The following is a 24,429-nucleotide window of genomic DNA, read 5'->3' as shown; positions in this document are numbered from 1 at the left end:
GTAGAAGAATAAAGATCCCAGAAGGGACATGAGATTTTTATGTTTATCTAACATGAGCCTAGATTTTAAAAGGCTGGCAAACAGTAACTTGGCATAAATTATACTTCTGTTCCTGAAATGCTCTGCTTGTTCTGAAGACTTGCAGAGTCAACAAAACTTGAGGGCTCTTTTACACAGGGTGATTTCTATTATTCACTTTGATCTGAGGAGCCTGGGGAAACAGACACACAACATAAGCAGCTATGTGAATTTTCCTTAACTTCTGCAGAAACATTTATGATGCACCTCCTCCAGCCCTAGGCATAATGCAGAGGTCAATGCCTCCTCCGTAACTGGATCTTTACACAATTTGCCCCTTTCTTCCAGTCCTCCCAGAGCACAAACCCTTGTAAACCTTCTTCAAGTCACCTTTCTCCTCTTACCCTGCCATTTAGCAACTAAAGTCAAAGACATTCACTGTTTTATTTTACCTACAACTCTAGCTGGTATAGCCCTTTCAAATCTATGAAGTGCTAGTACAGACATAATCCTTTGAATGAATAAAAGATGACCAGCAGGGACTTCCCTGGTGGTCCAGAGGTTAAGACTTCGCCTTTCAATGCAGGTGGTGTGGGTTTAATCTCTGGTGGGGGAGTTAAGATTCCACATGCCTTGCAGCCAAAAAACTAAAACAAAAAACAGAAGCAATACTGTAACAAATTCAACAAAGACTTTTTTTAAAAAGAAAGATCACCAGTTAACTTGAAAGCTGTAAGTAAGGTGCAGAAAGTGTCTATCCTGCAGACAAGCATGGAAGGGGTCAATGCCCACCTGAATCCCAACAAGTATCCTGACCTAAGTAACTAGTTTATAGGAAATACACAGGAGAGAGGAATGTACTAAAAGATATCAAGGGGATCCCATCAGTTGAATGTGAGAAATTTTACAGGACAAGTAATTTGGTTTATTTAAAAACTTGTGTGAAAAGAAGGGGGAGGGGAAATCACTAGAGACAGGGACATACTAATCATATACAATTTTTGGATCTTGTTTGGATATAAATTTAAACCAGTCAATGGCCCAAAGACCTTTTTCAGACAATCTGGGAAAAGTAAAAACAACTGGAATGTAAGATAATATTAAGGAATTATTGTTAATTTTTTTAATTAATCTTAAATCCATTTTTAAATTACTGTCAATTTTTATAAGACAGATATTATGGTTATGTTCAACAAATCTATTGTTTACAGATTCATACTGATATGTAGGTGGGAGAGATGGTATTACATGTAAGATCTGAAGTTCACTCCATTGGCCTAAAGAGGAAGCAGATATGGTCCAAGAGCAAGATGCTCCCACGTGCAAGTTTAGAGGCGGTGTTTGTGGGTGATGTGATGACAAGTTAGGACTGTAAATCGATGGCGATGGGCAGTGAAGGAAGTGATGGCTAATGGGATGGGAAGTCACTTTTCAGCACTAACGGCAGTTCACTCAAGAAGCAGAAGAATTTCCTAACGGTCTTCACCACAAATACCCTTCTATAGTAACGCAGGGCACTCAGAGAGAAAAAGAATTTTTTAGAAGGAGCTTTCCTAGGTCGCAATATACAGAGAAAAGCTCCAAAATCTCTTCTACCTCTCACTCACTCTGAAGACCAAGGAACACTTTGAAAATACTAATGTGCTCTCATTAGTTTTCATTATTAATCAATAGATGTACCAACCCACGGGGTTACCATGCACTATACATCATGAGCTATAGACATAATTTGTCTTAGCAAGATTTAACAACATAGTAAATATTCTTCAAATTGTTTTGAACAATGGTTATTCCACCTGGAAATGCTCTAAATGTACTTCAGTGTTGTCACCCTGAACTCTCAGATCTGCCTGGCTGGCTCCTGCACTATTTTTCATACACACAACATTCTTATAAAGCAAAAAAGGGGACAGATATAAGAACAATAGGACAGAAATTCTATAGTTAATTAAAGTAGGGATCCCAGAAGTTAATTGACTCCAATTTGTCTTTTCAAGCTAAGAAACAGCCAGCCCAGAGACCCCTTGAACAAGGAAGCAAGCCAGGACTCACAGAGTTTAATGCAGCATCCTGGCTCACAATTCTTCCTTCCAGCTGGGGAGACCGTCCTGAAAGGAAGAAAGGCTGAGCAGAGAGTGGTGCAGGCTTAGGGCAGCTGCTCTCACAGGCAGTTTCTGGCCCCTAGAGCCAGGCAGCTGACTCTACTGCCAGGGCGCTCAGGAGTACTGGGGCTGTGACACAGTGAGTAGGGGTCAGGCCCTCCTGCGGGGGCTGCTCCTGGCCACCCTGTTCCTGGGCTGGCGTGGGCCTCGGGCTGATACGGCACCAGGGAGTCAGGACGCTCAGCCCGACCGTGCTAAAGACATCCTCATCTCCTTTCCTCCTTCCACTACGCCTGGCTCTCCAATCAACCTTCTACCTCCTCCTTGTTCAATGGGAAAGTAACCCCACTCTGTTCTCTGCTTTCCACCACAACTCAAGCTCATGTACAGCCACAGGTCTCTTCTTAAGATTCAGTTGGCAGCCAGGCACCAAGGAGAATCAAGAAATACCCTGCAGAGCATCTGTCGTTATTTCTTTCCAATAATATTTATAGCCTAGTGCTAAACACTGAGCCCAGTGACAGAAAACAGAACAAATAAAAACGCTCGTCTTTTATTTTCACTGGGTGAGGACAACTGAATTAGATGAAATTGAAGCAAAATAAAAGAGAAAACACATTTAGAAATTACAATATTGTTATTATAAATGCAAAGTATTCATCAAGTGCTTTGGAAATGAAATGCTGCCTTAGAATAAATACAAATTTGTAATGGGACCTTCAAGGCCCAGAGGGATAAGTAATTCTGTGATAGGAGGCTTCTAGAAGAAGATGCTGAAGATCCTCAAGACCTATTACTTACTGATGCAAACATCACAGATAAGCTCCAAAATCTCTTCTACCTCACATTCACTCTGAAGACCAAGGAACACCTTGAAAACACTAATGTGCTCTCATTAGTTGTCATTATTAATCAATAGATGTACCAACCCATGGGGTTACCATCTACTATACATCATGAGCTATAGACATAATTTGTCTTAGCAAGATTTAACAACATAGTAAATATTCCTTAAGCAGTTTTGAACAATGGTTATTCCACCTGGAAATGCTCTAAGTGTACTTCAAACACTCAGTCAGACAGAGGCTCATTTTCACTGACAAGTCTGTACCACCATTCTTGGAGCACCTCTTCTTAATTCAGAGAAATTGTAACACAACTCTATTTGGTCACTGAAAACCAGAATCCTATAAGTCACAGTACTGTACTTCGTCCCAGGGCTCAGTCTGGTTTTAAGGTTCAGATAAAAGCTTTTCAATAAGAAAAACATCCTATTTAGAAAAAAGGCAACTGTACCTTTCTATCTTATTTACAAGGGCCAAGTTTGGTCTGGATGCCAGCTAGAAGGAGATTAATTTTCCCATTGCTCCTATTAAATAAATCCATCAAGATTATATCTGAAATTAGCATGGTTTCAGGATCTGGGCAATATTAGGTCCTACGATGTTTTGGCTACAGAAAGCAGATCTGAAAAATTTAAAGGGGGAAAAAAGACAATATTAATATGATTCCAGTGTAGGTGAGGTAGAAAATGTAGGTAGGTCTTCTAATTTAATGAGTAGTTATTATTTTATAAACACTTTCACAAATACAGTATTGGTTTCTTAAATTTTTCTTCTCTTTAACTGAAAACATTTGAGGGGCACACATTTCTATCCTATTTGCAAATTTAAAATTATATATGGATTTTAAATGTCATTTACAAAGTTTAAACTGTGTTTGAAAATGCAAAGGAAAAAGTAAGACTTACTTATATCCATATTTTCCAGATATATCTATCACCATTTCTGCTCCCAGCTTACTCTGAGAATGTTCAAATGAATACTCCTTCCAAATGAACTCAATGCTTGTAATGTTTCCAACATTAATGTCTGCATCAATTAAATCTGTATAAGTCATGCCTGGCTTCAGTGTTCCACTGTCAATAGAAAAATAAAACTCATAAGCTTGCACTGGGTATTCATAATATTGAAGTTGAAGACAACATCTGTGTGTATCATGGAAGAGAAAGTTTCATTTCCCTGCATTTGATTATAGGAGATTTATTCTTGCCGTTCACCTTGGTCAGCATCTCAGAATAGCACAATTCTAAAGCTTAAAAAAAGAGTGAGGTAAATGAGAAGCCTGACTAGTTGATTTTTAGGGGCTAGTTCTCCAGTGAAGTTCTGGTCTTGGCTTCATGGTATCAGAAACTAGAGTTTATTGACACCCCAAAAATCATCGGACTATCAATGATAGACTAAATTCACACAAAAATTAAAGAAAACCTAGAAGCCTGTTATCAGCTCACAGTGGTGCAATGCTTCCTTTTCATTAACCAAAATGTACTCCTAGCCTTCCCTTGCTACCTTCTTCATCTGTACAAAAAGAACTGGGTAACCAAACTAATGATATAGAAAGGTGTTTTGGTGAGTGTGGAAATAGATTAGAGAGAATAAGTCATAAGAGACTTGAGACATAAGACATATTTTATGCAAGCCAAAATTACTCTAGATGAGGTATCTTTAGTCCTGCTATTTCCTTACTTTGTTAATGTATTGCTTGTCTCCTCTAACTGGAGGAAAAGTTCCATGAGAGCAGGACCCGTGTCTGTTTCCCCAGCAGTTATAACAATTCTTGGTATACAACAGGCATTTAAATGTTTGCTGAATGCATGAATGGATGTTGCTATTCCTAGGGTCTGTCTTGTTCCATTACATGTAGAATTAATTGATTTCATTACCAGAGGACAACTTTTTTTCAGGTTATAAGGGGTCATTTCCCTGTTGCTCCATGAACTGCCTTCACTCAGCACACACACAGTACAGCTCGTCATGATGGTGTCATTGGAAACCCAAATAACTAAAATATAATGTACAGTGAGGGCTTCCCTGGTGCCTCAGAGGTAAAGAATCTGCCTGCCAAGTCAGGAGATGTGGGTTCGATCCCTGGGTTGGGAAGATCCCCTGGAGAAGGAAATGGCAACCCACTCCAGTATGTTTTCCTGGGAAATCCCACGGACAGAGGAGCCTGGCAGACTACAGTCCATGGGTTCACAGAAGAGTCAGACACGACTGAGTGTATTAGCATGCAAGCATGCAATCTATGGTGAAGACAGACTCAAAGCTTGACTGAAGAGTGGGACTAGACCAGCACACAAATTCATTTAGCAGACTTCTATGCAAGATGAAACATTTACTGTGGACCTGAAATGCTTAATTATTCTTAAAAAAGAGGATTGGATAATTATGCAAGGATATGACAAATAGTTTCTTTAGACATTAGCAAAAGAAGTAGAGAGATGACAAAACATTCTCACAAATTTTAGAAGGGGTGGGGACCATGCACTTCTCCTCACCTGACCCAGGTCAGCTGCCTTTGTGCAGAACACAAATCCCACAGCCTCAGGCAATGAGTGCACTGTGGGCCTAGAGCCACAGACACAAGATTGTGTTGAACTGTCCTCAGAGGAATAGCTTAATGCAGATGTGAAGAACAAGTGGACATGAGACTTGCTAAGACAGAGAAGGGTATTTGGAACATGGAACAGCATGGATAAAAGTCAGGAAGGGAGGAAAGGGTGAGATGTATTTTAATGCTGGGTAGTGTAATCAGGGTAATGTGGCTAAGCCAAAGATGAACAAAGCCAAATAGTGGGAGGCACGGCTAGAAATCGTGGGTTGGAGCCTGTGTGTGAACCGGGATCCAGACAATCACTGACTGAACTCATCTTTACAGGCAGCTGCACCAAGGCAAGATAACAAGCACAAAGGCTGCCAGAGTGATTAATCCAACATATCCCTCAACCGACAACCACAAAGCCTCTGCTTTTGGTGCCTCTGCCTTGTATTTGAAGATGATGTAAATCACAGAGCCAAAACATCTAATTTATTAATCAGTTCACAAAATGGTAACATCTAATTAGTGTGTACAATGTTAATTCTGAAATGAGTTGCAGAATTAAGTGATGGAAGTGGAAGACATAATTCAAAAATTTTAAGGCTGATCAAAGAAAAAATTAAGGAAAACTCAAGATAAAAGGAGACTGTAGCCTTTTACGAGAGTGCAGGGTGAATGTCTCTACTGAATTATTCCTACCTTTGACTATCTTACCACATATCCTATACCTGTGAGTACTACTTAGGGAGCTTATTAGAAATTTGGCCATTCATATAAATACTTTATTTCATATGGAATCTATAAAAATAAAGTGATATGCCCAAATTTGTATAACAATAATGGACTGAATTAAAAGCATATATTGTTTTTGCGACCCCATAGACTGTAGAGTCCATGGAATTCTGCAGGCCAGAATACTGGAGTGGGTAGCCTTTCCTTTCTCCAGGGGATCTTCCCAACTGAGGGATTGAACCCAGGTCTCCTGCATTGAAGGTGGATTCTTTACCAGCTGAGTCACCAGGCAAGCCCAAGAATACTGGGGTGAGTAGCCTATCCCTTCTCCAGTGGATCTTCCTGACCCAGGAATCAAACCAGGGTCTCCTGCATTGCAGGCAGATTCTTTACCAACTGAGCTATTAGGGAAGCCCTAAAAGTAAAGTGATATCCCCAAATTTGTATAACAATAATAGACTGAATTAAAAGCATATCTTGTTTCCTGTTTTTTTCCCACTTGCTTTATTATCTAGATCTGTATTTCCATCTTAACATTTCCTAACATTTTCTGTTTGTAGCTGGAACTGTGGATGAAATAGATACTATGATTTCTATTTTATATTTGGGAAAAAAGAAAAGTTATTATCAGATGATAGCTGATGGCACTGTAGGAAAAGAAAAGACTGAGCCTTACTGAGCATGACGAACTCAGGGCAGCATTGTTACCTGCCAGGTTATCATCCTTGCCTACCTGACAAGCTCAAACTCCCCGGTCTTCCCAGTCATTCCACCTACACGGAGAAATATACTTCCTTGAGTGACACTGTTCCCATCAAGTTTGACAGACAGTTTGTGCCTCCAACCTGGAAACAGAGAAAATAGGAAAGACAGAGAGAGAGAGAGAGAGAGAGAAGGGTTTAAAACAAGTGGAAAGCATGACATCTTTGTTATTGTTGTTCAGTCGCTAAGTCGTGTCCGACCCTTTGAGACTCCGTGGACTGTAGCACAGTAGGCTTCCCTGTCCTTCACTATCTCCTGGCTACTTTAATGTAAAAGTAACTTTCAGGGTTAAAGTGGAAGAGGGCTGTTCATGTTCATGAGAAAATAATAATACAACTTCATATAGCTTGAGTGAATTTGGTGAGATTATATTTTTAAAGACATATAAACTATCACATGTTGATTTTGCAGAGTAAATAGTTTAATGATATTTTTTAGAGAAAATTATTTACTTTTCCATACATTTTTTGGACTTTAGAAAAATGTGTGTGTCTTCTTCCATCCATTACATTTGTATTCTGTGGTGTGTATGCTTTCCATCAGTTCAGTTCAGTTCAGTCGCTCAGTCGTGTCCAACTCTTTGCAACCCCATGAACCACAGCACCTCCCTGTCCATCACCAGGTCCTGGAGTCCACCCAAACTCATGTCCAATGAGTCAGTGATGCCATCCAACCATCTCATCCTCTGTCATCCCCTTCTCCTCCTGCCCTCGATCTTTCCCAGCATCAGGGTCTTTTCAAATGAGTCAGCTCTTCGCATCAAGTGGCCAAAGTACTGGAGTTTCAGCTTCAACATCAGTCCTTCCAGTGAACACCCAGGACTGATCTCCTTTAGGATGGACTGAACGGATCTCCTTGCAGTCCAAGGGACTCCTTGCTTTCCATAGCCAAATTCTAATTTGCTATAGTTTGACAATTAATCCAGAAAAATATCTAGAAAACCTATTGAGCAAGAAAGTCTGTTTTTTTTTAATGACTCAGAGGCAGAATGAATTGTCCCTTCCTCTCCCACCAGGCTTTGTGCTAGGAGTTCCCAGTCAGTACAGGTCTGAGTCAACACAAAGCGTGCCAGTAGGATAAATCCCTTGCAAACAGTCCAGTGTAACTTTTAAAGAACTCTAGAACTAAACAGATCTTTCATTCTGAATTCTAAAATTGTTGTATGCTTAAAAACACAGAAAAAAATGCAATTCTTCATAAAGTTGTTTGAAAAGTCTCTGAAAGAGGAAAAAATTTACTAGAATTTTCAGTTCACAAATTAATCATCGTCAGAAAGCTCCGTTTCTCTCCTTGACCATTCCACTGCACTATGGCTGCCACCGTCACCTCTCCACTGAAAGCTAAACTCACCAGTGACGGGACTTATCCCACGAACTCCTTTGGGCTCTGTCTCATTGGACCTATCTTTGGGGACAGTGAATGCATTCTCCCTTCCTCATCATCTTTCTTTTCTTGACTCCCACATGGTTTTATCTTTTCTCTCTTTATTCATTCCTCAGTGTCCTTCACAGGGACCACTTTCTCTGCTCTCTTTCTTCTCATCTGATACATTCTTCTTGGGTAATTACATCATCCACTTCATAGCTTAGGTTACTGTCTAAACATTTGAATCTTTGACTGTGGACCACAGTGATCTCCAGAGGCTGACACCCAATCTAACTGCACATGCCCAAATCCTAACAACATCTCAGACCTAATATGTAACAAACAGAGCCCATCAACTTACTTCAAACCAGCCTCTCTGCCTGGTTACCAAGTTCAGCATATGGTATGTCATTCACCCAGTTAGAATCATCCTTGACTTCTCCACTTTCTGCATCCCTCAAACCCATTCATTGAGTTAGACAAGGCTGACTCTCACATCCATATAAGACTCCTGGAAAAACTAGATGGACTGTCTAGTCAAAAGTATGGTTTTTCCAGTAGTCATGTATGGATGTGAGAGTTGGACTATAAAGAAAACTGAGCACCAAAGAATTGATGATTTTAAAGTGTGATGTTGAAGAAGACTCTTAAGAGTCCCTTGGAATGCAAGGAGATCCAACAGTTCATCCTAAAGGAAATCTTTCCTGAATATTCATTGGAAGGACTGATGCTGAAGCTGAAACTCCAATACTTTGGCCACCTGATGTGAAGAACTGTCTCATTGGAAAAGACCCTGATGCTGGGGAAGATTGAAGGCGGGAGGAGAAGGGGATGACAAGAGGATGAGATGGTTGGATGGCATCACCGACTCGATGGATATGAGTTTGAGTAAGCTCCAGGAGTTGGTGATGGACAGGGAAGCCTGGTGTGCTGCAGTCCATGGGGTCACACACAGTCGGACACGACTGAGTGACTGAACTGACAAACCCATTCACCCAGTTCCTTTTTTTTTTTAATTAAAACTCTTTTTATTTGTTTTTATTTATTTGGCTATGCCAGGTCTTAGTGGTGGCACTCAGGATCTTCCATCTTTAGTTACAGCATGTGGGCTCTAGTTCCCTGACCAGGGACTGAAGCCACGTTCCCTGTATTGGGAGCATGGAGTCTTAGCCACTGGACCACCAGGGAAACTCCTCACTCAGGTCCTTTTTGCTTCTTCCTGCCCAAAAATAAAACCCAAACTTCCCATATGGAGCACAATTTCATTTTGACCCGATTTACCTCTCTCATCTTACCTGACTCATATTACCTTCCTCCTGGTCTCTACAATCTCAGCAGGGGGATCTTTTTTAGATTCCAGCTCTCCCTTATCTCCAGGCATTTTCATATGCAGTTCCTTTTGCTTGGAACACTCTATTTCCTTCCTTCTGTTACTCACCTTTCAGGAATCAGCGTCAAAGGCATCTTTCCTTGGAAGGCTCCCTGATCTGAGTGCAGAAATTCCTTCTTTGCATCTCCCAACAGAAAGTTTATTACTCAGGGTTGAAACTGAGAATTTTCCTTTTCTTTCCCCCAGCCTAAACTCACTGTGTTGTTCTTCACTACATCCTCAGAGTCTGGCCCGATGCCCAGTGATTTAGTAGACACTCAGTAAAAACTGTTGAATATTTAAAGGTAAGTGCCTTAAGGCATTACAATAAAATTCAGCTATGATACTTACGGGCAAACGGCGCAAGAGTCCCTGTGTTTAAAAAATAATATAATCTATTAGGCTTCATTTTTTTTAGGTGAAATCTATCAGCAAAATGACCCATTGTAGGGCAACCTTCCTTGGGACAATGGAAGCAATTTCCCTGGTGACAGAAAATAAGAGGTAATTAGACATGTAATTAGAAATGCTGACTTTCAATAAACTCAGAATGTACTATTAAACTATAATAAATCTTTCGAGTCTAAATAAAGTATATGCATTTAAGAATGACTAAGTTGCCTAATAGACCATCCTGCCTGTTTTCAAAAACAAAACATAATAAAACAAAAACAACTGAGGGATAAGGGAAAGGGGCTGGCTGTCAGAAAAATGAGTAAATAACATGAATAGACAGAGAGTCCATAGAAGAGGAAAGTCAATAGTCAATAGCTATGTAAAAAGATGCTCAATCTTACTAGCTGTCAGGAGTGCAAATTAAAACAACATACAATTTCATACTCAGCAGATTTGCAAAAATTAAGGCAATTGGAAATACCAAGTATTGGTAAGATATGGAGTGGGGAATTCTCATTTGCTTCTTATGGGAATATAAATTAACAGACGTTGCAGACAGACATTTGGTAATGTCTAATAAAGATGGAAATGCACATATGCTTTGACAATTTCACTTCTATTGTATGTCATAAAGCAACTTCTACACTAGTACATAAGAAGATACGCAAAGGTGTTTATTGCAGAATTGCTTTTAATAATGAAAACTGCAAACAACCAAAATGCACGTTAGTAGGGGAATGAATAAATAAAATGTGGCTGATTCCTACAGAATTCCTACTAAATGCAATAGGTCTATATATGTCAATGTAGACCTTATAAATTTTAATTTAAAAGCAAATTCAGAAAGACACTTATAGTTAGATACTCTCTCTATATATATATATTTATATATATATAAATAAATGAAATAAAGTAAAGTCGTTCAGTTGTGTCCGACTCTTTGCAACCCCATGGACTGTAGCCTACCAGGCTCCTCCGTCCATGAGATTTTCCAGGCAAGAGTACTGGAGTGGGTTGCCATGTATATATGTATATAAATTTCCCTCAAAGTTTGCTTTGGGGAAGGGCATGAAGCAAATATAAGGTACTTAAATTTTATCTGTGTATTTTAAAATCTAAAGCAAAACTAACAAAATACTAATTTAATGTTGGAATATTTGCTATTTTAGGTTTTTGAACTTTCAGACTTATAAACTATGGATATTTAGGCTAGGACTATAGTGCACGCGTGCATGCTCAGTCACTACATTCGTGTCCGACTCTTTGTGATCCAGTGGACCACAGCCCTCCAGGCTCCTCTGTCCATGGGATTCTCCAACCAAGAATATTGGAGTGGGTTGCCATTTCCTCCTCCAGAGAATCTTCCCAACCCAGGAATCAAATCTGCCTCTCCTGCACTGCAGGCAGATTCTTTACTGCTGAGCCACTGGGGAAGCCTAGGATTATAGTAAAACACCCCATTTAAAATTCCATTTTTAATGAGGAAAAATACTAACAAAATAATGAGGGCTCATATTGACTGACCGAGTGCTTACCATGTGCAAGGCACTGTTTAATGCACTTTATATGCATTTAGGTCAATTAATCCTCACAAAATCACTTATTATTATAATATTTTTAGTCTCCTTATTTAGCAGATGAGGAAACTAAAGCCCAGAGAAGTAAGCAATTTGTCTGAGTTTGTTTGTCTATTAAGTGAAGGCGCAAGAATGTGAATCAGATGGCGTAGCACTAAAACCCCTATTATTTTATTTACTTATTTTTTAAAATTCCATCTCATTTTTTATGACTGTTGGGTAAAAGCACAATAAAACAAGTCAAGGAAATTGACTTAACATTCTCTAGTTTGTTGCCATAATTAGCATCTATGTGGCATAGGAGCCTATGGTTCTCCAGTTTTTAGCCGATAGAACCCCACTAACTCTGAATATACTGTGACTCTGAGAACCTGCTTTCACCTGCCTTTGATGTAGTGAATGTCAGGATCCCCTTAGCCATTCAGAGCAGCACCTGGGGCTTGAAGAAGGATGAGTTTGGGGAGAAGGCGGTTTAGGGGAAATGTCAGTGCTTGTCTGGCAAGGTTTCTGAGAATAGCAGTTCACCAGCCACATTATGAACAAAGAAGACATGCCCAGGAACTGAGAAGACAGCCTGAGGGCTCACTCACCTTGATCTGTAACAGGAGGGAAACACTTACTCCTGTCCCAACACTGTTCTTATTCACAAAATGCTATTGCTTATAATACACTTTGGTTTGAAACTCCACATTTTTCTACCCTGATAAAACAGGGGATAGGTCTCTAAAGCACAAGCAGGAAAATCTTTCTACTTTCCACTACAAAACAGATTTCCTCTTTACCTTTTCATAGTGATAAGCAAATGAAAAATATGGTCACTCAGATCTGGCACCACATGCTTCATGACTCAAGTAAAATCAGATTTGGTATTTTGTAATGTATATTGATCTGCATGGAATTCCTGTGAGCTATCTATGCTTCAGTTCTGCTCTGTATGAATAATCAAATTTTAATAAAATAATTCTCATGTTCCAGGTAAACCGTAATATGTTTGATAGTACCTATTAATTGGTTCAGCCTTCTCAGGGCATCTTAGAGGATGACATTTAAAATATATACACACAAAAATTTTTGCACTGGACTTATGCCTGGTACACAACATCTAATAACTGCATAACAAATGACCAAAAAAGCAAAATTGGATATAATTCAAAAGAACTGAAACAACCAGAATACAAATAGTTGGTTTAGTTATTTAAGCCCTTCAGGAACCCCAGCTACTGTTCAGTACTCAGCACAGAAACAATCTATTATTTACCAAAATGGCAGATGCATTTTTTTTGCTACATACTCAATGTTCTAATTTTTAGTTGGCTGATCATGCTTCAAAAAAATGACTTGCTAATTGAATTACACGGCAAAATGCTTTACTTACTGCTTTAAAAGATTTGTAGGATCTACAAGGATAAGCAATAAATGCATCAGGATTGAGAATGCTTTCAGCATAAAAGCGATGACTTCGGGCATGGTTGCAATCAAAGAAGGAAAACACTTCTGTGAAAACAATTTCCAATTAACTGGTAGCAATGAACTGATAACTGATAGTATGAAACATTTCCTAGAAAGAGTAATGTTAAATGATAGTTTCTTGACTTGGATCTGGGTCACCAGACCTTGTGTGTAGTCTTAGATATTGCACATTTATTAATATTACATATAATTTTCTGGTACCAAAGAATTCTTTGTGTGAGTCTAAAGGGACATTTAATGTAGATGACTGTGTTCTGATACTAATATCCCCAACACTTCCCAGATATCTGACGTGAGCACTTAGAGGTTTAAGTATCACTGTGTACACAGTATCTCTGCCTTAGACCAATTAATTCTCTTGTCTCCCTGTTTCTGCAGGAATGACTGAACTCTCTCCTATTCAATCATAAAACAGCCAGTAAGGTTAACCAGTGCACACCTTCAGCTGAGTTTCAAGATGTGACAGGTGGAATGTATTGTAAAGAATGCTATAGACAAATTGGTTTTGTCATTGTCAGGCACAGCATTACTGCCACTAGTAGTTAGGATTACTGCAATAATTCTCAAAAATTCTAAGTACATTTGTGTTATTCTGAAATACACTCCAGTCATTTATGCTCTCTTTTCCTTACATAACAACATTTTTACTACATGGCATGGGCTATTCTTGTCATGACCTACATGACTTGGCTCACCTTTGAGTCACTAGATGTTGGTTTTGGTATATGTGGCAAATCACTTATCTATAAATGTGGACTCCAAACAGTCACTCCTTCCTAGGTCCTCACCTCTTTGCAAAATAATGTTACTAGTCTTTCCATCAAGAGATGGAACTGACTTTTTGAAAAACCTTTCTGGATTACAGGCTAGTCTTGGGACTCCTTTGACTAATAGAATGTGGAGGAACTGACAGTGAGCAAGTATCAAGGCCTTGGTCTTCAGTGACCTTCCAGTATCTATTCTTGCTCTATTAGAACCCAGTCTCCATGTTAAGAAGTTCAGGTGAACTGGCTGGGGAGAGAGGCTCCAAGGAAAACAGACCACTTAGAGAGGAGAGCTAGTACCAAGACACTGCACGTGGAAGGCCATCTTGGACCTTCCCACCCGGCTTGGCCCAGCCCAGCCCAGCTCCCAGTTGGATGCAATCACGTGCATTCACCCAAAGGACACACAGCAAAGCAGAGCTCTGCCTGAATCTTGAGCCTCATAATCATGGGCAATAAACCATTGTTCTCTTAAGCCACTATGGTTTGTTATACAATAGATAACTGAGATCATTTCAGAAATGCAACATAGCAGTGATAAAGAATTGTCATCATTTTTTTTAAGGAGGACTTCTCTTATATCAGGTTTCTTTACATACAAATTTGTATTCATAACTAATTGTGGTTTAGACAAGATGGTTCTTTAAGACATAGGGAACTATGAATTTTAAAAGTAAATGACTTCTTAGTAATAAATATAATATAAAATAAAATATTTTGAGGCTGAAAAGTCATCTAAAGATATGAATGATAAATATGCTTTTAATCTAATAAAGTTGTAGGAATTATAGTATCTCAAAATGATAGCTTATGATAAATGTAGGCTTATTTTAATTCATTATTTTACAGAATTTCAAGTACTCAGTATATAACAATTAATATAGTTATGTCAAGGAGTCTTATGATCTATGTTTTATCCTAATAGAAATTATTTCAAATCATAATAAAACAAATAATGAGAAAGAAGTTTTATAATAGATCTTTTTTGAAAGAATTTTGCTAACCAGCACTGGATAGAGCTGGCTTTAATTCTCATTTTGAGTATCTATAGTTTTACCAGTTTTAAGCAGTCATTGCAAATGGATATTTCTAATTACATTTACTTTCAAAACAGATAGTAAAACTTTGTAACTTAGTGCCAGTTAAGAGGAAATTCAAGCTACTCTCAATGCCGGGATCTGTGTTTTTTTTAAACCTCTACAACTGCCAGATGGAAAATAGAATAATTACATTATCTAGACATTCTGACCACATGGGATCAGGCAGTGGGATATTTAGAATCATCCAAAAATTTACTATCATGTCATCAAACATTATATTACTGGGCTTTATCATATATTATGGATGATACATATCATTATTTACATGATAATGATATAGAGTTGGGAGGAATGGAACTCCCAAATAATAACTTTCTGGTGTCTTATAAAGTGCCTTATTATTATTATTGGAAACTGCTATAAAGGGCTAAATACTATTTGTTTAATTTGTGATTAAATTAACTTGTGATCCAGGGTGATTCTGTCAAAAAGCAAATCAAACCATGTACTTCTTCTGCTCAAAATCCTCCCATGGCTCCCATCCCCCTTAAGTAAAAGCTGAAGTCTTTGCTACAGTCCATAAGACCCTACATTATCTCCCCCTGCCCTGTTCCTTCTCCAACCTCATGCCCTGCTACTCTCCTCTCTTTTATTTCACTCTGGCCACAATAGGCTCCTCGCTGCCATGAAACTCACAGGCTCCTGCCCCAGGCCCTTTGCACTTGTCATTCCCACCCCTCAGCCTGGAATGCCTTTCGCCCAGGTACCTGCATGGCTAACTCCTTCAGGTCATCTTTTCAGTAAGGACTTCCTGTCCACTCTATCAAAAATCTCCTTCCCCTAGGTCACCAACACATCATATTCCCATTACATGCTTCTTTTTGTCTCCTTAGCACTTATTCTATTACTGTTTTTCTAGCAAAGTAGGGTATTAACTCCTACTAATTTTTGTCTTTTGTATCTGCTATTCCTAAAATAATCTGCTATTCCTACATCTGCTATTCCTAAAATAATGCCTGGCACATAGTAAGCACTCAATACATACCTATTGGATGACTACATCCTCCTTGTTCATACTGAGTGAGACATTCTGTTAGACCCTGGGGTAACAGACTTAACCAAAACATGGACCCTGGCCTTGCAGACCTCATGACTGCTAGGAACTTCATACATGCTACTGTGTTTTGGACTAAAATATATTTTTACATTATATTATATTCAAAAGCATATTCTATCCAAGAAGGGTGCTCATTGAGTTTATAACTGCAGTTTAGAAAGTATTTACCTTCCTTGTAAATATTGAGATCAAATTTAAATAAAGGTGTAATTAAATCTTCACATCCTGGCATGTGCTTCCCTCCATTTGGGTAAAAGTCAAGGTGACCACAAGCATTAATAGTTCCAGCACCTGAAATTTAAAAAAGCAAGATACATGCTTCTAAAACTCTCCTCCATCTTTCAGTGCACTTTCGATTTGTGTTAAAAACTTACCAAGCTCAAAGAAGAGGCGAACCGCATTTGTATGGATAACATCAACAAAGTTGGCGTCTGAGGGATCCAGCCTGACTTCATTTGGAGTGTCATGGAAACACGGCCCTGCTGGGTCCAACCCTAGGAAAAAGCATAATGTGTATTAAACTGAGACATATAAAAGTACACTGACAGTGTTGCTATTTTGGAAGGATAGATGGTGAAGGCAAAATATTCTTTCTTATATGATTTATGTAGGTCAAACACCACTCAGCCTGAAGGACAGATACATAAACAGTAGGATGTGTTTATATTTATAAATGCAGGATCTGTATATACTGCAATGTCAGATTCCTACACACAAGCAAGGCTGTGTCTGGACAATACCAAACCAGCTAACAAAGTCAGAAAAGTCAAAGCAGCTACTCTAGGGTCTGTACATGGAATACCATACAGACAACTAAGGTTATGGATTGCAGACCACCTTAAAAGCAACATTTACATGTAAAAAAATAAAAAATAAAAGCTAAGAACTCTTTAAAATGTAAAGATGAATCACAAAGCAACACAATAAAAATAACAGAATCATAGTCCTCAGTTAAGGCTCACTTAGTTCCACTCATTGTATTACAAACAAAAACCTGAAGCCCAAAGAAGTGAAGGGGCTTGACAAGGCCATCATATGTTAGATGCAAAATGGACCATCATATATTAGATGCAAAATGGTGGTCAGACTTCAGTCCATTGTCTCCCATTCAAATGTCTACTAAAGCAAAGGTTAAGATATCTAAGGTCTCTAAAATGTTATGATCATTCACATAACTCTTCATTTACATATTTGATGATTATTTATCAAGCACTTATTATGTGCCAGCAACAGGGTTTTGCAACTGGATGCAAGGAATAAGGTCCTCAAGGAGCTTTCTGTTTGGAGGGGAAGGCATCGCAATTCAATGTGCTCAGTGCTGAGACAGGCGAGAGCAGGTGTTACGCAATACAGAGAAGCAACAGGCAACCCAGTCTTGGGAAACTGGGACATGCTTCTGCTAGAGATGAGAAATGCAAGCAGAGATCTGAGGGAGTAGAAGAGTCAGCCAGGGTGAAGATGAGGTCAGTAGCATCCTGGGAACAGGACAGAGAGTATACGTGGCCGTCAGGCGAGAGGGTTAATCACATTTGGGAAACTGCAACTAGCTTTCAAGGGCCGGTGCATAGGATTTCAGAATTTGGTGAGAGATGAAGACAGCATTGTAGTCAGGAGCCAGATGTAATTAGCTGAGCCACGATGAGTTTGGACATGACCTGGTTGTCAATGGGCAGCTCTTACAAGTTTGCCAAAAGGGAGGTTTACAGTCAGATTTGTATTTTAGCAAAGCCTCTTTGCTGTGAAGTGGAGACCAGGGCTCAGAGCGGAGGGGACTCAGAGCTGAGCTGTATCTGACCCCTTGGGGAAATGCAGCAGGAGTGAGCGATGAATGTGCCACAGCTGTGGGGTGTTTAATACCTTGGCATGATAGACTGTTAAATGATTCCATTTTTGTTTTTATTTTTCTGAATCATATAATCATGAGAAAGAAATGATAGAACGAGAGGAGGCAAGGAGAGGAGAGAAGAGGGGGCCTAGATAGAACCTTGAAGAACACCAACATGTAAGGAAAGGTGAAAGAAAAGGAACCTGTGAGGGAGCCTGGAAAGAAGCTGTCAGACAAGAACAAAGACAACCAAGGAGATGCAAGACGGGGAACCACAGGAGCCAAAAGAGGGTGTTCCGACAGCAAGGAGGGGTTAGCAAGTCAAATTCTGCAGAGGGGCCAAGGAAAGTAAAGATGGGAAAGGCCTGGAAGAGTCCCACTAAGAAGCTGTTGGTGGTCATAGTGGTTTTGCAAGCAGGACTGGGGAAGGAACCAGACTGCAGTGGGTTGAGGAGAGCACAGCCCTCAAGGAAACATGGCCACTTCCTTTTAGAGGAGTTGGAATCTGAGTGAGGCAAGCTAGGGTATTGGTGAGAAGAGGCTGTGGCCTAAGCAGGAAACGGCACACATGTTTTTTGTTTTTTTTTTGACATGTCAGTTCTAATAGAGTTGAGGAAAAGAGCTTGACAAGATGGGAAGAAAAGCAGACAAATGACAGTCAGGTCCCCAAAGCTGGCAAGGGACTCAGAGCACAGGTGAAAAATAAAATTAGACAGAGGGCCAATGAAGCAAACCAACAGAAGAAAGCTGCCCAAGTATTTGTCTCACAATTAATCTTCAACTCTAGGGAGAATTGTTTATGCTAATGTACAATTGCTAATTAGATACAATCTTCGGGAGCTCAGTAGAGATGTATCCAAATATAGCAGGTACACCTCAGATGATGTTGATGTGAGGACAAGGCAACCAGATATGTTTTTTTAAAAAAGACAACTAGTGTTTTCAAGATGCAGGGAAGAGAGAATCTTGGATTTGTGGTTCTAAAAGATCTCAGGAGGAAGATCAACAGAGGGGAGAACTAGAAGGTTCAACCTCTTCATTGATCTGAGTTGGGGAGGCATGACCCCTATTGCATGAATGAAAGCTTCACCCTTTGGAAGCTGAGTTTGTTAATATGTATGTATTTGGATGCATGAGTGTATCAGCATAGAGAATAACCTCTTCTCCAATAGGAAAACACTGATGCTATTTATAGATAAAAGGAAAACAAAACCTTGACTGAGTAACCCCCATGCTATAGTCATCTATGATAACTGCCTACCAGTTATAGAGAATTACCAGAGACACAGAAACTTATGCATGTCCTAAAATCTACCATATTTTAACTGGTTTTATTATAAAGCCAACATTTTTTTTTGAGATCTCGGTTCTTTTGTTATCCAAGGAACGTGATTATTCAAAGACTAACCACTTAGAAGGAATATAGACTGCAACATCCAAATTATGCAGATCCTTCAGATGTTTAGAGAGCCTTTAAAAACCTATTATTGTCTATTTATTCAATAGGATAATTCAGTTGGCAGGAAACCCTGAAGTTAAAAATTATCCGAGTTGTGAAATAAGAATTCAGGAAAACAAAATCTCCATAAATTTATTGCAACCTAGTGTGAATTTTTGACACATTTATGGCAATGTTCTTCCTTTTAATTTACAGCTGAAATGCTCCCTTAGGCTGTTAGGCCCCATGAGATTGCATTCGTACACGGTGGGCCCATTTCTTCCATTCTCTGGCAAAGATTTTTGCTACACAATAACTTGGGAACCGACTCATTGGGAAAGACCCTGATGCTGGGAAAGATTATTATTGTGAGGGCAGGAGGAGGAGAAGGGGTGGCAGAAGATGAGATGGTTGGATGGCATCACCGACTTAATGGACATAAGTCTGAGCAAACTCTGGGAGATGGTGAAGGACAGCGTAGAGTGGTATGTTGCAGTCCATGGGGTTGCAAACAGTCGGACACAACTTAGTGACTGAATAAAGAACAACAACTTCAGGGTAAATATACGAATTTTAATATTCTATGTAGAAATGGTAGTGGTGGGCTAGGGCTGGAGTTAGAATCAGAGATCTGGGAAAAAGAGGAAACTTCCAGCAGGAAAAGCCTGTTATACCATTAGACTGCAGAGGCAATATATTAATACTTTAAACCCAATTTAGAATTTGGAAAAAATATTTTAAATTTAAATCTGAAATTAAAGCACGTGTGTGTGTGTGTGTGTGTGTACACCAGAGCTGCAATGTATTGTTTCAATGAACACAAAGTGTGTACCTACTATGTGCCAGGACTGGGATGGGAGTGCAGTAAGAAAGTCTTTCTAAGTAGTTCAGAGTCTACTGAAAATAACAGGCACATGAATAATTAATTAGACTTTGTGATACAACATTTGTGTCTTCATATATAATAAAGGCATATTTCAAAGAGTGTGGGAAGCAGAAAATTAACTTTGTCTGAGGAAGAAATATCTGAGAAAATTCTCAAAGGATGACCAGCGGGTGTTTAGGGTGAGGGGGAACAGGACTTGCAAAGGCACAGAATCATGAAAATATGTGAAGAAACATGAAACAGTCATACAACAAGTTCAGATGCTTTAGACAATGAAAAGTTTCAAGCAGTGGAGTGGCACAGCCCGTGTTTAGAAAGATAATGACACTGGTAATACCTGTGTAAGACTGGAGTACCAGCCTGTTCTGAGGAGTGTCCAACTCTTTGCAACCCCATGGACTGTAATCCACCAGGCTCCTCTGTCCATGGGATTCTCCCAGCAAGAATACTGGAGTGGGTTGCCATTTCCTACTCCAGGGGATCCTCCTGAACCAGGAATCGAACCCACATCGCGTATGTTTCATTGGCAGGCAGAACTAGGCAGGGCACCAGTCATGAATGGCAAAAACTCAGGAGATGGAGAGGGCCTGAGCTGGGACAGTGACTGGGCCACAAAGAGGCACAACGCAGATGCAGGAGAAGATTGAAGGATGGAGGAGATGAGGGGTTTGATGACTGACTGTTGGTGGGGGATACAGAATAGGGAGGGGTCAGCCCAACTTACCAATAATGGAGCTGATATTTTGATTTCTAGTCAATGGACTCAAGTAGTTTGGAAGTCAAGAGTACAGGGAAGGGATGCAATTAAATATCATTCCCAACACCTTGTTCGTAGGACTCACTTCGCAACTTGTTTTCAGGTTTAACATTATACTCAGGAACAATATTCAACTTTAGTATATGTGTTGTTGAAGCAGGCACACTCAGGGACAACATTCAAAGTTTAGCAACTAGACTAGCATGGGCCTTAAACAAAACAGTCCAGCATTACAGCTACACTGGGTGAGCAGGACCACGGTGGAGTTTCTGTTTCGGTCTGTGTAGAAGCCATTATGGAATCGCAAAGCATGGAATGTGTCATCCTTCAGTCGACCATCCCCGACAGGTGGATGATCACAGGTCCCACTCCTCTGTCACCACAGATAATGCTACGGTGAACACTCTTGAAAATGGATTCACACACTCACCCTTTGGAAGCATTTCATGTTTTAGTTTAGGGAAGGTCACATTTTCTCTTGTCTTCCATTTGCTTCTGTGACCTCCTTGGTGTTCAGATATTTGATACTTTGTACACAAACAAAGACATAAACAAACCCAAGGACCATTTGCAGGGCAGGCTTACCAGTTATCCTTCCCAGGCCTGGCGTCCTTGACCCAGCTTCCCCAGCCAGATGAGCTCCCAAGCTGTGGCCAATCAAGTGTACTTTAGAAGCAGAATATCCAAATTTTTTCTGAGAGGATATTTTAAAAGGAAAACAGAACAAGCATTATTATTTTTTTTTTTTTTAAGCAGGTGGAATGGCTGAAACTGGCTTAAAATGAAAAAGGAGCTGACATGTTTCTCCCTCTCCCCCTCCAGGATGAGGAGACTGGTAAAATGACAATGCAACCCCATGTCCACCTACATCCTTATCTAGCTGAGGGAGAGAACATCAGGTGGGCCGGAGGAATACCTTCTGTCGGCGCTTTCTCCCTGTGCTAAAGGGCCTCGCAGTTCTTGGGAACAGGAAGGAGACCAGCCCAGTGACCCTTCTGTAGCTTCCAGTCCATGTTCATCCTTCCTGAGGCCCAAACCATCCCGCACACCCCCACATGGGCTAAAGGCAGCTCACGCCCAGGGGGGGGCAAACGATTCACTGAACATTTAAGTCAGCCAACACGTTCCCCTTCAGTTCAGCAAAATCTCCTCCGACTTTTTTTATGCGCCTTTAGGAGCCCACAGTTCAGGCCCCAAGATCAAGGAAGAAATTCACGAAAGCTTAGTTAGTCCTGGATTTTCTCTGAAGAGGAGGGGTGGATGGAGAAGAGGGAGGGCAGCCGTGAGTATCCGGCTCCCTGACTCTGCTCCAGCCTGAGTCCTAACTGGGCTCAGTGTTGGGCCCGCTCTCCTGACCGACCCTCAAAGTGAGCTGCAGCGCCGGCCAGTCCCCTTCCCGCTGCCTTGAATTTTCCCACAGTCCTGTCCCCACACTCCGTCAGGGCAGAAACGCTGTCTCGCTCACCGTGTCCCTTCAGTGCCGAGAAAGGAGCCCGGCCCGCAGCAAGTGCGGAGTGAAATATTTGTTGACTGTAAGGAGTGAAATCTTAAGAATCTGAAAGGGTCATAAATCTTTAGATTTTTTTTTTAACTTCACCGCATTGCATGGTGGGAAACTACTTTCTATTATGGTGGAGCATTTGGAGATTTATAAATGTCTCAGAGTATAGCCCTCATAAATAGCAAAGCTTATTTTATTCTCTTTGAAAACGTGTAGGTTCAAGAGTTGTGCCTGGACTGGCCGAGGGACCTATTTCACTGCCATAGAACCCAGTTTCTGTGGGGAAAACGCACTTCACATTCTGCACAGATAGCGCCCATAACCCAGAAACGGTTTCCTCTCTACAGTTAAGGACAGGTTTACCTTGTGCTGAAAGGAACCGAGATGGTCCTCCAGGCCGACCCAGGCGGCGACCCTGAGGGGCGGGGATGGGTTTGGTGAGGAGCCGGTGAAGACACACTGCCACCAAGTGGCGATTTGTAGAACTACAGGCACTTCTTTCACCAGAAGGAACCTAACATTCCCTTTTTGGCTACCATACACCAACGCTTATTATTTTACATGTTCGGTACTTGTGTAAACTAATAAAAAAGTACATAGAATTGCCCCCAAATTCTCGGTGTTACGATACAAAGCTGGCTCAATGTAATGTTAAAGCAATCAACTGTTCTTACCACAAGAACATCAATAAAATAAGCCACCTCAGCACCAACAACGCGGAGATTGTTTACAGCGTGGATATATTGCAGTGAACCGTTAATCCAGTCTAAATTAATGCAATTCACATCTTCCACTTTTAGCAGCACCTAAAAAGATTTATTGTAAGTATTAAAAATAAGAATTAAAGGAAACCAGAGTGCCCAAACAACTGATTCTACAACAAGAAATAACATCTGCAAGTATTGAGGACCTACCGTGTGCTTGGCCCTGTCCTAACACTTGTACATATATTAACTTATTTGATATTCACCTAAAGATAAGCAAACCTAGGCAAATATAGGTTAATTAACTTGCCCATGACCACAGAGCTAGTCAATAGAACCATAATATTCCAGACAGCCTGACTCTACCACACTGTATGGCTTGTAAATAATTAATTGCTTACTACGTTAGCAGTCTATTCATCTTGAGTAGAAGAGAGGAAAATTAATTTCCTGGAGTGAACTTGGAAATGTTTTCCTTAAATTAAATGAGAAATTTATCATACCATTCAATCTTTTGTCAAAGATGAAAATTTACTAAGAATAATTATAAAAATCTTCTATCATAATCTGTGCAATTCATAACCAGTGAAAATAAATGGGAAATGGGTAATTCATTTGGGTCTTGGAATATGGTTAATGTGAATAACTGAATGGAGAATTTCCATGAATACACGTTAGTACCTTGCAAAGTACATTCACATTAAACATAAAGCTTTAATACACCATAAAGAAGAGATTATTCACATCATACATTGCACATGTCTTGCTGCCATTTGCCGTCTGATTTCCATCCAGGTATATTGATACGTGTGATCTTGTCTGTTGCGAAGTGTGAGGCTTGGATAGTTAAATAATTAACTGCACTGACTTCCTGTTTCAGGTGAAAAGAAATTAAGGTAAAATAATTGAAAATTATTTAACATTTAGTAGAAATATTCTAAATTTGCTAAAAAGTTTTCCTCTAAGTTTGACTTTAACAACCATCTTTAATACATTTTTATCAAAGAAATAGTTACTGCTACATATTGCAAAAGTACCAAGGAATTATTAATGCATTACAAAATGCAACATACAAATTTTATCATATGGAAAAGAAATCAAAATGTTTGGTTTCAAGGTAATGCTTGTTAGAATTTCAGTAAGCCTTACTTTTGTACAGCATTTTTCAGTTGTCAACATAACTCATGAGAATTACCTTATCCAAGGCTTAGATGCATATTCCAAAGGT

The 24,429-nt window shown here is 39.8% G+C and overlaps 1 protein-coding gene across 2 annotated transcripts in view; it reads right to left on the bottom strand.

Moving 5' to 3' along the window:
* Nucleotides 1–2,702: 2,702 nt before the first annotated feature.
* Nucleotides 2,703–24,429, bottom strand: part of PNLIPRP3 (pancreatic lipase related protein 3) — a 36,781-nt gene continuing 15,054 nt past the window's right edge. Inside the window, exons 3-12 of one of the 2 annotated variants that reach the window (XM_043926398.1) lie at nt 23,953–24,072; nt 23,172–23,303; nt 21,582–21,690; nt 16,465–16,584; nt 16,259–16,381; nt 13,075–13,193; nt 10,078–10,210; nt 6,964–7,075; nt 3,871–4,038; nt 2,703–3,587 (exon numbers count right to left, since the gene is read on the bottom strand). In XM_043926398.1, the coding sequence (XP_043782333.1) occupies nt 3,524–3,587; nt 3,871–4,038; nt 6,964–7,075; nt 10,078–10,210; nt 13,075–13,193; nt 16,259–16,381; nt 16,465–16,584; nt 21,582–21,690; nt 23,172–23,303; nt 23,953–24,072 (1,200 nt within the window). In that variant the 3' untranslated portion in view covers nt 2,703–3,523. The remainder of the gene's footprint in view (nt 3,588–3,870; nt 4,039–6,963; nt 7,076–10,077; nt 10,211–13,074; nt 13,194–16,258; nt 16,382–16,464; nt 16,585–21,581; nt 21,691–23,171; nt 23,304–23,952; nt 24,073–24,429) is intronic. The other variant, XM_043926399.1, reaches the window with a different exon arrangement.

This window comes from Cervus elaphus, chromosome 15 (assembly GCF_910594005.1).
Source record: "Cervus elaphus chromosome 15, mCerEla1.1, whole genome shotgun sequence".
Classification (NCBI taxonomy): Eukaryota; Metazoa; Chordata; class Mammalia; order Artiodactyla; family Cervidae; genus Cervus; species Cervus elaphus.
Note: the sequence above shows the minus strand (reverse complement) of the source record. Positions and strands in the feature narration are given on the sequence as shown.